The 15,633-nt window shown below is 42.1% G+C and overlaps 1 protein-coding gene across 2 annotated transcripts in view; it reads right to left on the bottom strand.

Moving 5' to 3' along the window:
* Positions 1–15,172, bottom strand: part of Sumf1 (sulfatase modifying factor 1) — an 84,293-nt gene extending 69,121 nt beyond the window's left edge. For both annotated transcript variants that reach the window (XM_046425673.1, XM_058573002.1), the window contains exons 1-3: positions 14,891–15,172; positions 4,150–4,323; positions 283–357 (exon numbers count right to left, since the gene is read on the bottom strand). In XM_046425673.1, coding sequence (XP_046281629.1) covers positions 283–357; positions 4,150–4,323; positions 14,891–15,160 — 519 coding nt within the window. In that variant the 5' untranslated portion in view covers positions 15,161–15,172. The remainder of the gene's footprint in view (positions 1–282; positions 358–4,149; positions 4,324–14,890) is intronic.
* Positions 15,173–15,633: the final 461 nt, after the last annotated feature.

Here is a 15,633-nt window from a genome sequence, read left to right as displayed (position 1 = left end):
GTTGGCTCTCCATTCTCCACACACCTATGATAAGGGACACCCACCAGTGTTTGGAGCTGCACTTAGGAACACAATGCATAACTGAGACGCCCAGGACAGAAGGCAGACAGACACTTCCTCAGATACCATCCGTCTGTGGGCCTGGCACTCTGGGCAAATCTGTAGCCACAGAATGGCCAGGTGTTAGGAGGGAGAGGAAGGGGGTCCTTGAGTTTGGATTTCTCCCCCAGACCTTTTCCAAGGAGCCATGAGCAGTAGGAGAGCCTGTTAAAGGTTACTTACTGCCTGCTGGATGCCAGTCTTCACCTGCTCGCTCAACATGCCTTCAAAGACAAAGGAGTCGCCAAACTTCTCAGCCTACAGGGAAGGTAAGAAATAGAAACCCAGAGAAGGTTGCAGTGATGTGGTGCACGCAGGCCATCTTCTTTGCACACTGCTAACGGGATTCTTCTCCCAATGAACCTGAGTTTTTCCTACATCTTCCCAGAAGACCCAGAAATGACTTATAGTCATCTGGCTCCCTCTTAAAACAGGTTAATGTTGCTCTTTGAACCTGTTTTCATTTAGTTGTTAAGAGTGCTTTACCACTGAGCTATGTCCCCAGCCCTTTTTCCAATTCTGAGACAGAGTCTTGCTAAGTTCCCCAGGCTAGACTCAAACTTGCAATCCTCCTGCCTCAGCCTCCCCAGTCTCTGGAACTACAGGTATATACCCCTGCACAGGGTGCTGAGATTAGCTTTTCAGAACAAACTGTTCACATTTACCCAAGTTTACAAATAGCCCAGGGAAATAATAGAAATCTATACATATGAGACTGTGTAACCCAGCCTTGTCCTTTGTCCTCCTCCTGGAATTCAGCAAAAATAACTAAATGCCACTGCTGATATTCTGACACATTCTGGCTCCACCGAGGTATTAAATGTGTTTATAAATATCAAGTGGTTAATTTAAGCACTAGATGGAAACCTGAACTTTAATAGTTCTACTTAATGTGAACGTCTCAATTCTTCACAGACCCGGTTCTCTTCCTTGCGTGAGATCTGGTTCTGAAAACCGGGTACTCTGTCCCTTGGCCTCCGTGACTCTACTCCTCCTCTAGTTTTCCTCCATATATCCGACTATTCATCCTCATCCCCTGAAATACACAGGCTCTTCCTACTGTTCCTAAGATGCTGCGGCTTCTCAGAGCGCTGTCCCTGCTTTCTGCACTTCTCACACTGGGCCAGCAGCCTCCAGCTCTGTGATCATACCTTGGCCTGTGAAAACCAGAGGCTGCTGCTCCCCATCCCTGGGGATTCTGATTCTGGGGGCTGTGGCAAGGCTCAAAAACTCTGCCTAGGTCACACCTGTAGTCCTGACACTAGTGGTTCAAGATAAACACACTGGTCAACCGCTGGGCAACTTCCCTTGTTGTTACTTTAATTACAGCCAGCACTTCCCATGACTCCAGAGCTCTGCCCCGGTCCCATGCTGTCCTCACCTGATGAGACTGACTGAGCACTGCATCCTTGCATTTTAGGCCTTACCCTGGCACCTCAAGCTCCCCTTCCGGGTGGCGCTTATCATCCTTTCCTCAGCCCAGATGTTCTTACTGTATTTGCTGGTGACATCACCATGCCTAAGAACCCAAGCCATTTATTCATTCCACAAACACTATCTACCCAACACCCACTATGCGCTGGATTTGGAACTAAATGAGGGGACACAAGGTCAATATCAGAAAGGCATGATCCCTGTCTTCATTGTGCTTAAGTGTGCTGATACAGAAAAAAATCATGCCCAATGAGGAAAGAAAAAAATGAGTATAACTTCACTTAACCTTGTAAGGTTAAAAAAAAGAAAAAAAAAGTTCAACAAAAGCCTCCTTCTGACAGAGTGAACAGAGGTAGTCTCCTTGAAAAAGTGACAATCAAGCTGAGATGACAAAAACAAGCAGCAGCCAGGCACAGTGGACACATCTGCAATTCCAGCCACTCAGGAGAAGGAAGCAGGAGGATCGAAAGTTCAAGGTCAGCCTCAGCAACTTAGCAAAACCCTGACTCCCAAAAAATCAAAAAAGGAAAATAAGGAGAAGGAGACAGACCTATAAAAAGAGGATAAGTAAAGCAGCTGTGGATTCCAAGCAGAGGAAAACTACGAACCAAGCTCCCAGGCTGGGAAAGAAGGTCTGGTTCTCAAAGAATAAAAACAAGACCAGTGGGGCTGGCAAGGGGTGTGGGATGTAAAGTAAAGTTGAGGGGCGGGGGGGGGGGGGGGAATCTGTAAAGTGCTACAAAAAAATGAAGCATTTTGTCCAAGGTAGGGCTTCTAAGTCCCTGTGCCCTACACCCTCTGGCATCATACTGAAGCTTAGAAACTTCCTTCTCAGAATGAAACATTTAAATGTATAAAATAAAATCAATAAGACTACTAAAACAATCGTTACATCCAAATATTAATAAAACAAATGGCTGTTAAAGTCACCTGTAGGCTTTTTAAAAAAAATATTTTCTTTAGTTGTTGATGGGCCTTTACTTTATTCTTTTATTTATATGTGGTGCTGAGAATCAAACCCAGTGCCTCACACCTGCCAGGCAAGTGCTCTACCAAGGAGCCACAACCCGAGTCCCACCTGTATGCTTTTTATTAATATATTAAGTAAGATCTGATACTAGTTCTCATAATTATCCTACTTCAAAGTGGGATGAATGCAAACAGTATTTCAAAATATCTAGAATAATATCAAAATATCTGGAATAATAACAATAAGAAAGTAAACCTGTGATTTCTTTGTCGTTTTTTTTTTTTTTTGTACCAGGGATTGAACCCAAGGGCGCTTAACCACTGAGCCACATCCCCAGCCTTTTTAATATTTTATTCAAAGAAAGGGTGCTGCCGAGTTGCTTAGGGCTAAGTTGCTGAGGCTGGCTTTGAACTCGCAATCCTCCTACCTCAGTCTCCTGAGCCACTGGGATTACAGGTGTGCACCACCGTACCTGATGAAGTCTGTGATTTCTATTGGTAACAAAGTCACAGGTACTAAGTTTACCATGGTGTGTTGTCTGTGTCATAATTGAAGGGCATGCTAAATTTCAGGTAGAAATATCCAGCTGAAAATTTTCCTCCTCTGTGCTCATGGATGGCTAAATTCTGCTTATTCTATCTAATCTTCATGGAGAACCCTGGTCTAAGGAAAGCCTTCTTCCCACGAAATCTTCTTCTAACTTTAGCAGCGTACTGGCAACTTGACCTTGGAATATTCTTTTCAAACAAAAAGAACACGGAAGTTTGCTTATGACAAATATTATAAAAAAGATTTACAACCACTTTGTATATTTGGGGAAATTTCAAAGAAATGTGAGAATGCAAAATCCTATCTGGACATTAGTTTGCTTTTCATATGCACTCTCAAATTAATGCTTTTAAATTAAAAAAAAAAAAAAGATAGTTGGTGCTTAAAAAATGAAAAAAAAAAGAAAAGAAAACAGGAACTCCACATACTCAAGACAAGGGGAAAGTTTTTGGCAAGAGAAAATGGGATGCGTTTTAGAAAACAAGTCTATTTCAGAGCCTCATAGAAACGCTCATAAACTCCAAAGCTTCCCCTTCCTGTTCTGATTTAGGGCAAACATCCAATTCCAGAGCCCTGCTTGGTGTTTCAGTGACCACGTGATAATGCCAGGAACTGCCACAGAGGATCCTGTGAACCGTCGAGGCACTGGAATAAAGCCACAAAAATGAAAACCTGCACTCCTGCATCTATCATTCCTAAAACATGTAATGCTTCTGGAACATCCAAGTTGCACGTTATTGACAGGGAAGAGTGGCCTTACTTTATGTGACGTCTGTTATCTCAAAAAGTTGAGTGAACAGTCACCATCTCTGGCATGCTTGAGCATTAACACAACATACCTTTATGGTTAAGGACACAGGATCTGGGGTCCCACTGTGCAGGTTGGAATCCCAGTTCCATCAGTAACTAGCCACACAACTTAGAGCAAATCACTTTTCTAACCCTCAGTTGCTACCTGAAGAAAAACCCCCTGCACAGGGTTTCTGGAGAAATTAAGTGAAATACATAAATGAAGGGCTTATGTTCACTGTGATTTAAAGCATTTCTCAGAGCGATGGAAAAGAATTAAGTTTTCCCTCTTGTCCCCACCACATTACCTCTGTCAAATAGCCAGTGGAGTTCACAAACTTCTCGAATTCGGCATTACTGACTTCATAGACATCCATATAAAAGGCATCAACAGTGACTCTCCTTGCAGGGGCTTCCCCATCCTGCTTTATCTGAGGATCATCTGTGCCCATTGTAAACACTCCAGCAGGGATGGGGACCATCTGCAGTGAACAGGGAGACACAGAAGTCATGCATTGCAGACAAACTGTACCTGGGCAAGGCGTATAGTTCTCAGTCCACAGTAAGCACATATGCTTAGTAACCCCCACCAGGAAATCACCATAAAATTAGCAAAATCACTCCACGCCCCAATGAAGGTGAACCATGAACTAAAAAAAAAAAAGTGAAAATTCTTTAGGAGAGTAATTTGTTTAGTCCAAATTCTACATGTCCTAAATTTGAGCACAGGATGCAAACAGGATTAATAGAAACCAAATCGTCTAATGGGGAGCCACAGGTGCCGGGAGAGCATGCCACGTTTTTTCACTAGATACATGTGTACATATTTTCTTCAATATTTTCATTTCTTTTGAATTAATTTTAAAAACAAACATAAAAATGCCATATATAATATCTCCAAATACTCACTGCATGAATTTTTTTTTCTTTTTTGGTTTAAACAATGGAAATTTATTTCTTAGGGTTCTAGAGACTAGAAGTCCAAGATCAAGGTGTCAGCAGCTTTGGTTTCTTCCGAGGCCTCTCTCCTGAGATTTTAGATGCCCACCTTCTTACCATGAGCTCACATGGCCTTTTTTCTGTGTGTGCATATCACTGGTATCTCTTTTGTGTGTCCTAATTTCCTCTTCTTATGAAGAAGTCAGATTAGCAAAGACTTTTTTTGTGGGGGGGGTGGGCACCGGGGATTGAACTCAGAGGCATCTCTGCATGAATTTTCCCCATTAAAGATAATGGGAAGGGCTTAAATCACTGAAACAGAAAAATCTGAAAAGTTTACTAAGGGATTATGTTTTGTATAATTCCTTACCAAATTGCAATTACTTTCTTCCTATCTACCTTCACACATGAACTTAAACTCCCAGGGGGAAGAGACTGGGACTGTCATGTTCACCAGTTCCTAGCTGTATTCCCAGCACTGAGCACAGGGTCTGAGGATGGTACAGAAAGTTTTCAGTTAAAAAATGCAAGTCCAGGAGCTGGGTATGGTGGTTCATGCCTGTAATACCAGAGGCTCTGGAGGTTGAGGCAGGAGGATCTCAAGTTTGAGGCTAGCCTTGCCAACTTAGCAAGGCCCTAAGCAACTTAGTGAGACCCTGTCTCAACATAAAACATGAAAAGGGCTACAGATGTGATTCAGTGGTTAAGTATCCCTGGGTTCAATCCCTGGTACCCACCCCCCACAAAAAAAGAATGTAAAATGGTGCAGGCAATACAAAAAATTCAGCAGGTCCTCAAGAAATTAACAAAGAGTTAACAAAGGACGACCCCTTGCACCCCCAGATATTTATCCAAGAGAAATGAAACTATGTCCACACAAAAGCATTCAAAGTAGCGTTATTCATAATGGGCAAAAGTGGGAACAACTCAAATATCCATCCTCTGATGCATATGTAGCAAACGTGGTGTACCTTAATTGGAAATAATGCTCAGTCATAAAAAGAATGAAGTGCTGATTCATGTTCCAACATGGATGGACCTCGCCAATGAGACTCGAGATGCAAGAATCCATTTCTCAAAGGTCACATATTGTGTGAACTGATTCATGTGAAATATCCAGAATGAAAACACAAACAGAAAGGAGTTGGTGACAGCCAGGGGCTGGGGGAGACAGAAATGGGAAATGATTGCTAATGAGTATGGGGCCTCTTTCAGGGGTGATGACATATTCTAGAATTAGATAGTAATAATGGTGTGACTACACTAAAAAAAGCAGTGATTGGTGCAGTTTAAGAGTGATTTGTATGATGGGTCAATTATATCTCAATAAAAAGCAGACTCTCAACCATACCATCTGTCAGAAGCGTACTCTGCAGATGCAATGTCTAACTTTAAAATCATGAGTCCAAGTCACCTCAGAGACTGCTTGGCAGCTTAGGAATTGTCAGTCTCTACAAACAGGACTTCAAATCAAAGAGGAAAAAACAAAGAAGTCAAAGAGATAATTAGTTGAGATAAAAAGAAAGAATACAGCTTAGCAATAGGAGTGGAAGAATCACAAAAACAAGATTGGAGAAACAGAAATCAGGAAATGAATGATTATCTTGATTCTACTTTCCATTCCAATTGACTCTCTTTGCTGGTGGTTGCTACAATTCTGTGCATGCATTTCCTGATAAAAATGGTACTATTCTCATCTATGTGAGTAATAAACATAGCGTTTGCCCAATGTGTTTTACTATTCCAAGAAATCATCCTTGGCTACTTCTGTTCCCTAATCCCAGCATATATATGTCACCCAGCCTTTCTGAAGCTGCTACAAATATCTCCCTCACATCTCTCCCTCTTTTCTATTCCCAGGTAACTGTACAGGTTCATATCCCTCCTTACTTCTAAATCATCCACCTTCCATTCAATCGTTCATTCAGCAAGTATCAAATTCCCATAGATGGCTGGGGTGTTGGGGCTCAGTGGTAGAGCACCTGCCTAGCAGATGTGAAGAACTGGGTTCGATCCTCAATACCACATAAAAATAAATAAATAAAATAAAGGTAAAAAGACCATTAAAAAAAAAAAAAATCCTGCAGGGCTTTCTGCAAAACTCAAGCCTTCTATGTCCAGCACAATTTATAACAGCTCCATAACAGAAACAGGCTGGAATATTCTCTCTCAGCCTCTTTCCACAACCTAAATGTTCATTAATTGTGGGCTAGAAAATGGGAAATTAAGCAGACTTAAGAAAGAAGAAAACCAGCCACAGTGGTGCACACTTGTAACCCCAAGGACTTAGAGGCTGAGGCAGGTGGATTACAAGTTTGAGGTCAGCCTCTGCAACTTAGGGAGACCCTATCTCAAAATAAATAAAATGATTGGGCTGGGGATGTGGCTCAAGCGGTAGCGCGCTTGCCTGGCATGCGTGCGGCCCGGGTTCGATCCTCAGCACCACATACAGACAAAGATGTTGTGTCCGCCGGAAAAAAAAAAAAAAAAATTAAAAAAAAAAGAAAAATAAATAAATAAATAAAATGAAAAGGGCTAGGGATGTGGCTCAGTGGTAGAGCAATCCTGGGTTGAATCCCTAGTACCACAGAAAAAGAAAAAAAGGAAATATCTAACATTTTGATAGGAAGCGATCTGACCAAGATAAAGAGCTACGTGAACAAAGCACATTGCACAATCCTACACAGGAAGTGCTGTCATTTGTAAAGAGAGGTTGTGGAAAGAGACTGAGAGAGAATATAAGACTCGTATATTTTTTGTATTTGCTCCCATTTGTAGAACACAGCTCTGAAAAAAATACACAAGAAATGCATGGGGTGGTTGTTGGAGGGGAAGGTTAATAGATAAGGGGGAAATTTCTCAGTATTCGCACATATATTTTTTAAAATTTTCAAAGTACCATCTATTTGAAATATAAGTGTCAACCTGATCACATCATTTTCCTACTTAAGTTATTCAGGAATTCCCATGACCATTCAGGGTAAAATATCTAAACATCAGAGTCTAAGTTCTCTCCACCTTTCCTACTCTGTACTTCAGCTGCACTTCTTGAACCACTCTGCCTCTGTAGATGGTGTCATTGTTCAAAGATTACCCCCAGGAAGACTTTCCTGCCTACACATCCCTGGCTGCCTGGGTTATGGGTGCCCCATTTAGGTTCCTCTGATCCAAGCCTCTATCTATCCTAACAATTCTCTCTCTTTCTCGGTATCTTAGTTACCCGTTTTCATCCCCCCTAGATCCTAGGCTCACTGGGAACTGGAAGTTAATATTCTCATTTCTATATTCCCCAGCACCTAGCATGGCGTGCAGTTCTTGGTAGACGTGCAAAAAATCTTGACTGACTGAATGAGTGAGATCATGAATATAATGAGGATTTATTATTTGAATTATTCATAACTATAATTATAGAAATTCGATTTCATTTATAACACAGTCCCAGACATGGGTGACATGTCTGTGTCTCAGTGAAACCTGGGTAACAGCCTCAGCTCAGGGACTGAACTGGGCGGCCCCATTATTCTCATTGTTGTCTAAGTGTCTGGGACACAAGATTCCACAGCCCTTAGAAGTCAGAATTTTAAGCAGCTCTACGAAGAGGGAGGAAAACTTAGACTTGAGGCAAAAGTTTCCAGAGTAGTCTTAAAATGATTATTAAGAGGATCTAATAAAAGGTTCCATAAAGGACTTAAGAGAAAAAAATCACGCTTTCCAGAAGCAGGGAAGTGGGGCCCGGAATGAGAACACTTGTCCACCCCTGGGCTCAGACAAGGCCCAAAGGAAGCTCTGCCTGTTGTGCCTAATGGATTTTTACAATTACCTAATTTTTTTTCATCCCCTTCTGCCTCAAGGTGAATACCAACAAAGCTAATACCATCGCGACCTCCACTGTGGACTACTGGCCTAGTTTCTTTTTCTTCTTTCATTAACTGCCACAGCACTGAGCAGACTAAGTTTCCATTCTGGAGGCGATACACAAAATAGTTCTGCACTGCTGAAATTTCTAACTTATACTGATAAAGTCAAGTTTTCTGTCCTACAAATATAAAATGTCCCTCTAGTAAAACCCGTAGCAGAGGACCCCATTCCAAATAAAAAGGCCCTTTGAACTGAGTCTTTATGGAAGGTCCAGAGTCAAGGAATTCATTCCTCCTTGAGTCTAAAGGTGAATTACCTCTTCAGCCACCGCACAGCATCTGCCACTGCCACTCAAGCCAGAAGCCTACCTGAGGTCAAGAGTGACTCTGTTATCACCGTGAATGGGCCACACACTCAGGCCAAGAGCAGTGGGCATCTATCTTTATAACTTTTTTTTTTTTTCAGTGCTAGGGACTGAGCCCACGACCTGACCTCATCACTGAGTTACGCCCCTCGTCCCTACTATTTTTGCCAGTTCCTCTACTTCTTGTGAAAGTACCCAAAGTCCTTTTTGAAAACTACTTTTTGCCAGGCACATGATTATAATACCAGCTACTCAGGAGGCTGAGGTGGGAGGATCTCAGTTCAAGGCCAACCTAGGCAACTTAATGATACCCTGCCTCAAGATAAAAGGGAGTTGAGGATATAAATCAAGGGAGTTGAGGATATAAATCAAGGGACTGGGGATATAAATTAGCAATAGGATCAACCCTGTGCTCAATCCCTAGTGCTGCAAAACCACCACCACCAAGAAAGGACAGAGAAAGAAAAAAAAGAAAATCACCTTTTAAACTAAGTACATGTGGCCCAAGTGGCACTGGATGGCCCGACTCCACCTCCTGTGACTCAGGCCTGGCCAATCATAGCATTCTTTTTTCTTTTTATTTTTTTGGGGTGATGGATACTGGAGACTGAACCCAGAAGTACTTTAGTCAGTTTACCATTGAGTTACCTCCCCAATCCTTTTTATTTTTTATTTTGAGACAGGGTTTCACTAAGTTGCTTAGGGTCTCACTAAGGTACTCAGACTGGCCTCAAACTCACAATCCTCCTGCCTCAGCCTCCTGAGTTGCTGGCGTGTACCACTGCATATGACTTGTGGAATTCTTTGACCACACAGATGAAACTGGAAATAAGCCCATGACCCAGAGAAAGTTCACCTTAGAATGTTTGCTGGAGCTACCAGGAAAGAGGAATTCTTTCTCCTCCAACTAGTTTATCAGTAGGAAAAGAGATTACCTGAAGGCAAAGATAACACAAAAGAAAGAAGAGCCAAGAGACAGAGAGACTTGCAGAAGTTCCTGAAATCTCACTATGTCTGGGGCCACAGAAACTCTTGAACTTCACAAGCATAAGAAGAGTCCATAAGAGGTCCAGCCAATTTTTTTTTTAATCTGCTTATATCAGTTTGGCTTTTTGCTTTCATTTTTTGTTTGGTTGCCTGGTTTGGTTTGGTATTGGGGATGAAACCCAGTGGCACTTTACCACTTAGCCACATCCCCAGCTCTTTTTTATTTTTCATTTTGAGACAGGGTCTCAGTAAGTTGCTTAGGGCCTCACTAAGTTGCTAAGGCTGGCCTCAAACTTGTGATCCTTCTACCTTAGCCTCCCAAGTGGCTGACATTACAGGCATGGGCCACCACACCTGGCTTACACCAGTTTTAATTATCATTTTTTTTTTAGTTATTCCTATAAGATTTTTGTCTTATACACAAAAAGAATATCAGACGCAACTCGTTTTGTGTATGTCTGCTTCCTTTTCCTTCTTTCCACTCCTCAAACTTAAATCAAATGCTAAAGGCTAAGCAGAAAGTCTGGTAAAAAAAGAAAAGAAATAAGCTCTCCAGATCTGTCTACAAACTGCGGCCTTATCCACCCATACAGAGCTTATTTATTTTTACCATTCTCTCACCCTCCTGCCTCCGCAGACATTAATCACACATGGAATGACATTCAAAGTTTCTTCCATCCCGATGAAGCCTTAGTTGCCTCATCTGTAAAGTGGGAGATTCGATAAGTCTCACAGGGTTCTGGGGAAGATAAGTACAGCAAAAGTTTATTTTATAAAGATGTCTTTCAAAAGTATCTGATATCCTTTATTCCTCAGGTAATCTTTCAATATTGTATCCACATAAAAGGCAACAGATCATTGGAGGAATTGTTACAGAATGCTTAAGATATGTGAGGTACCTTGGACAAAGAGACTACAACGGGTCTAAAAATGCCTTCATTTTATCTATTTAGTTTATTGGCGGAGATAGACAACTCCGCCAATAAACTAAATAGATAAGTTGCCATCAGAAAATAACAACCACAAAATATGCTACGGAAATTCAGAGGAAAGAAACCCTACTTTTTGGAAGAAAGGTTTCACAGAAGAGATGGCCATCAATTGTGCTTTTATGCCAAGGCAATGTCACACCATCAGAAACATCCTCAGACAAGCCATTAACTGACTTTATGCACAGAAGCACCATACACACTTTCGGCACCTCATGACCCTAAATGCCTTATACGTTCCTCTTCTAAATGATCCATGGAGACTAAAACATCCTGTCACTTTGTTACAAAAGAATAAGTGATATGAAACATTGTTAGGATAATTTTCTCAGTAAGAACTGTATTTCTTAATCAGAGGGAATTTAAGTCAAATTTATAATGCATGTTGTTTCCCGGAGATTCTTACTACCATACTTTTCAGTGAAAGTGCAAATTTCTTGAAAGCCTAGTATTACTTGCTTCTTTGTGTCCCCACTTTACCAAGTGCTCATTAAATCAATTAAAATGCAAAAGAGAGGGCTGGGAGTGTAACTCATTGGTAGAGCCCTCGCCTAGCGCGCATGAGACACTGTGTTCAATCCTCAGCACCAAATAAAAACAAAGAAATAAAATAAAGGTATGTGTTCATCTACAACTAAAAAAAAAAATTGTTTTAATGCAAAAGAGAAAAAAAAAAAAAAAAAGGAATTGCATCTAAGAAAGGTGTAATCCCAGCGGCTTGGGAGATTGAGGCAGGAGGATTGCGAGTTCAAAGCCAGCCTTGGCAATGGCAAGGTGCCTAGCAGCTCAGTGAGATCCTGTCTCTAAATAAAATACAAAATAGGGTTGGGATGGGGCTCAGTGGCCAAGTGCCCCTGAGTTCAATTCCTGGTACCCAGAAAAAAAAAAAAAGTGTGAAAAATGTCACTCCCAGGAAACCTTAAATCATTTACATGTCCCAGAACACAAAATGCTTCCTACATAGTGCTTTGGGCCAAAGCTATTCTCCTTGGAATGTCCTTCAATCTGACCCTCAATCCTCAGCTCCTGAAAATATCTCCTCCAAGACCTAGCTCAAATGACCTTTTTAAAAGGCACCTCTTGACATATTCAAGAAGCAGGAAACCCTTTTTCCTCTCTATGTACTCTGTACATTACTCTGCCTATCATTATATACAAAATTATACTGTTACTATTCACAAAATTATACTTATGTGTAGTTGTGTGTGTGTGTGTGTGTGTGTGCAAATGTGTTTGTGTATCTGAAAGAATGAGAGACAGAACCTACCAAAGTAGAAATGCTATGAAGGTGGAGAACAGTTCTCTTTCTGTTCTGTACGCCCAGCACACACAACAGAGATATATATATATATAAAACAAACATTGGTTGAACCAAACCAAATAAACAGAAAACCAAGAGGAATAGAAGAACTACCACTATGATCATTAGACTCTCCTGCAAGATTGTACTTCCTAAAATTTAGAACAAATGCTGCCAGAATTAAACTAGTCATTTGCATATAAACTACATCATTTAAAACCAAGGAAAACAGGTGAAGAACTACCTCCAACGAAGACATTGGCCTTGATAACAAGGTTACCTTAGGATCAATGATTGGGTTGAAAGTTTGTAAGCTAAGTTCTCATCAACTACTAATTTTATGAACGGCTTGGAATGCCTCCAAATATTATAGAAAGTGAATACAAGACTGGTTAAAGATGACCCAGGCTTTTGGAAAGCAGTATGGAGATTTCTTGGAAAGCTGGGAATGGAGCCACCATTTGACCCAGCTATTCCCCTTCTCGGTCTATTCCCTAAAAACCTAAAAAGAGCATGCTACAGGGACACCGCTACATCGATGTTCATAGCAGCACAATTCACAATAGCAAGACTGTGGAACCAACCTGGATGCCCTTCAATAGACGAATGGATAAAAAAAAAATGTGGCATTTATACACAATGGAGTATTACTCTGCATTAAAAAATGACAAAATCATAGAATTTGCAGGGAAATGGATGGCATTAGAGCAGATTATGCTAAGTGAAGCTAGCCAATCCCTAAAAAACAAATGCCAAATGTCTTCTTTGATATAAGGAGACTAACTAAGAACAGAGTAGGGACGAAGAGCATGAGAAGAAGATTAACATTAAACAGGGATGAGAGGTGGGAGGGAAAGGGAGAGAGAAGGGAAATTGCATGGAAATGGAAGGAGACCCTCAGGGTTATACAAAAGTACATACAAGAGGAAGTGAGGGGAAAGGGAAAAATAATACAAGGGGGAGAAATGAATGACAGTAGATGGGGTAGAGAGAGAAGAGGGGAGGGGAGGGGAGGGGAGGGGAGGGGGGATAGTAGAGGATAGGAAAGGCAGCAGAACACAACAGACACTAGTATGGCAATATGTAAATCAATGGATGTGTAACTGATGTGATTCTGCAATCTGTATATGGGGTAAAAATGGGAGTTCATAACCCACTTGAATCAAAGTGTGAAATATGATATATCAAGAAATTTGTAATGTTTTGAACAACCAACAATAAAAAAATTAAAAAAAAAAAAAGATGACCCAGGCAATATTCAGTAAGGGCACAGAACCACTCTACAGGGACAAAAGATATGTATCCTGTAAATTTAATTCAAAAGATGATGGTGACTCACATTCCATTCTGGAACCCACAGAAAGGCAGAGCATATAAAGATGAGAAATGTTCAACACTGGCCACAAGTTTCAAGACAAAATTTTGAGAAAGATCAATATGCATATGCAAATAAGAAAGCTGTCCTGTTAGTTACAAAATAGATTAATAAAGGAGTTTTCTCTTAGAAAAAGGGAGAGATTACCAGTTAGCATGTAACTTAGAGGTTAAAATTAAGTATGGTCAATATCAACTAAAAAAATCAATCAGGACCTCCATAAAAGGTAAACACCAATAATGAGGCCCTTGCCCACATTATCTTTAAAAAAAACGAAAAAACTTTAAAGGCCAAAAAGTGTACAGAAATAATGAGAAGCCCAGTTGTCAACCTCCTATACTCCATACCTCAAAGACTAAATCATTGTCCTAACCTCCATCACCCTCAGTGTCCAGTTGCAGGAAGAGACAAATATTCTTAGTAATTGTTATGTCAAAAAAAAAAAAAAAAAAAACACATACTACTGGGACAGGATATGGAAATAATGAAGGGGAGGGAAGCGGAGGAGGTCAGGTAAACCAGCAGTGGATGCTACCTCTCACCCAAGCCCTGAATATTGTCCAGAAACAAAAAAAAAATCCCAAAGGAGAAAACTAGGATGGAAAAAGAATAGGGTACACGAGGTATACAAGAAGGGGCATTAGGTTTGCCTCAGATGTACCAGAATGCAAAGTCCCTGGCAGGTAGGATCCGTACCACCAGTTGTTATTGCTGCTTATTCTGTACAAATCCTAGCCCCTCCACAACCAGCCACTGTGCAAGACATAACAGATAAGTAAGAAATAATAAAGCAACCAGTTGGCTGAGACCTTCCTTGTGTTCAACGTGACAGAATAAACTGTCCAAGTCCTTGTCCTCAGGTAGGCAGGCGATTGCAAATCAGTGCAGTGCAAAGTTGGAGATCCTGATCCTAATTTCCTATAGTTAGTGAGAGAAGAATTGGGGATTTTAACCTGAACTTATCCGACTTAAAATTCATGTGTGGACCACGGGACAGGGGAAGGAGGAAGGCGGGGAACTAAGTCCAGGGCTCACAACCCGGGAGCCCCAGGACGCAGCCCGCCAGGGAAGGGCGGGCAGGAGGAGCGCGGGTCGAATGGGAGCCGCAGGTGCGTGGCGTGGGTGTGGCTCTAGCCTCGACTGGCCTTCCGGTAACCTTCCCCTGACCGCGCCCATTGCGACCGGGTCCTAGAGCCCGGCAGCCCCCCCACCCGCCAGAGGGGAGTCGAGGGCGCACCTTGGCGGGAGGGAGCGGCCGCTCTCCTGGGAGCGCGCTCGGGGCGTTCGCCTCCCGCGAGTACCGGTGCGCGGCTGAGGAGCTGCCGGGGGCCCCGGGTCGCTGAGGCGTGCCGCAGCCGCAGGAGCCTGCGAGGGACGCCGCGCCCGCACCGGCCCCGGCCTCTTCGCCCTGCGCCGCCCCGCACATCAGCAAAAGCAGCGGCAGCAGGAGCTCGGGAGCGGGCGCGGCGCGGCGTTCACCAGCCCGCCCTCGAGCGGGCGCAGCCATGTTGTTCCACGAGCCATGTGACCCCGTGGGTCACGTGGCCACGCTCTCGTTAAAGGGACAGCCCTTTATTTCTCAAAATCGTCTCCCTTCATCCTCAAGTTTCTCCTGTGATATGGGTCTCACAGAGCCATGGAGTGGTTTTTTGCCCAAAGTCACATGGCAGCGAAGTGTCAAAAGCGAAATTTAAACTTAGGGAATCTAACTTCAAACTCTGAGTTTTAAACTGTTATCCTCTCCTTCATGGAATTCAATAAATTTCCCTTAACAGGAAATAGAGATGTTGAAAGATACCACTGTAAGGGATAGAGTTAGGGAAATCCAGGCTGCGGACGTGCCAAAGGGTACCTCCCAAAGTTTTATCCCACCCCAACAGTATCTGTACCACCTGGTGAATCAATATTGTCTTTTTTTTTTTAAATATTTTTTAGTTCTCAATGGACCTTTATTTTATTTATTTATATGCAGTGCTGAGA

Source organism: Marmota monax, unplaced genomic scaffold (assembly GCF_021218885.2).
Source record: "Marmota monax isolate L192 unplaced genomic scaffold, Marmota_monax_Labrador192_F-V1.1 WCK01_AAM20220418_F8-fsc00028, whole genome shotgun sequence".
In the NCBI taxonomy this organism is placed as follows: domain Eukaryota; kingdom Metazoa; phylum Chordata; class Mammalia; order Rodentia; family Sciuridae; genus Marmota; species Marmota monax.
The sequence above is the reverse complement of the archived record's forward strand: the minus strand, read 5'-3'. Positions and strand labels throughout refer to the sequence as shown.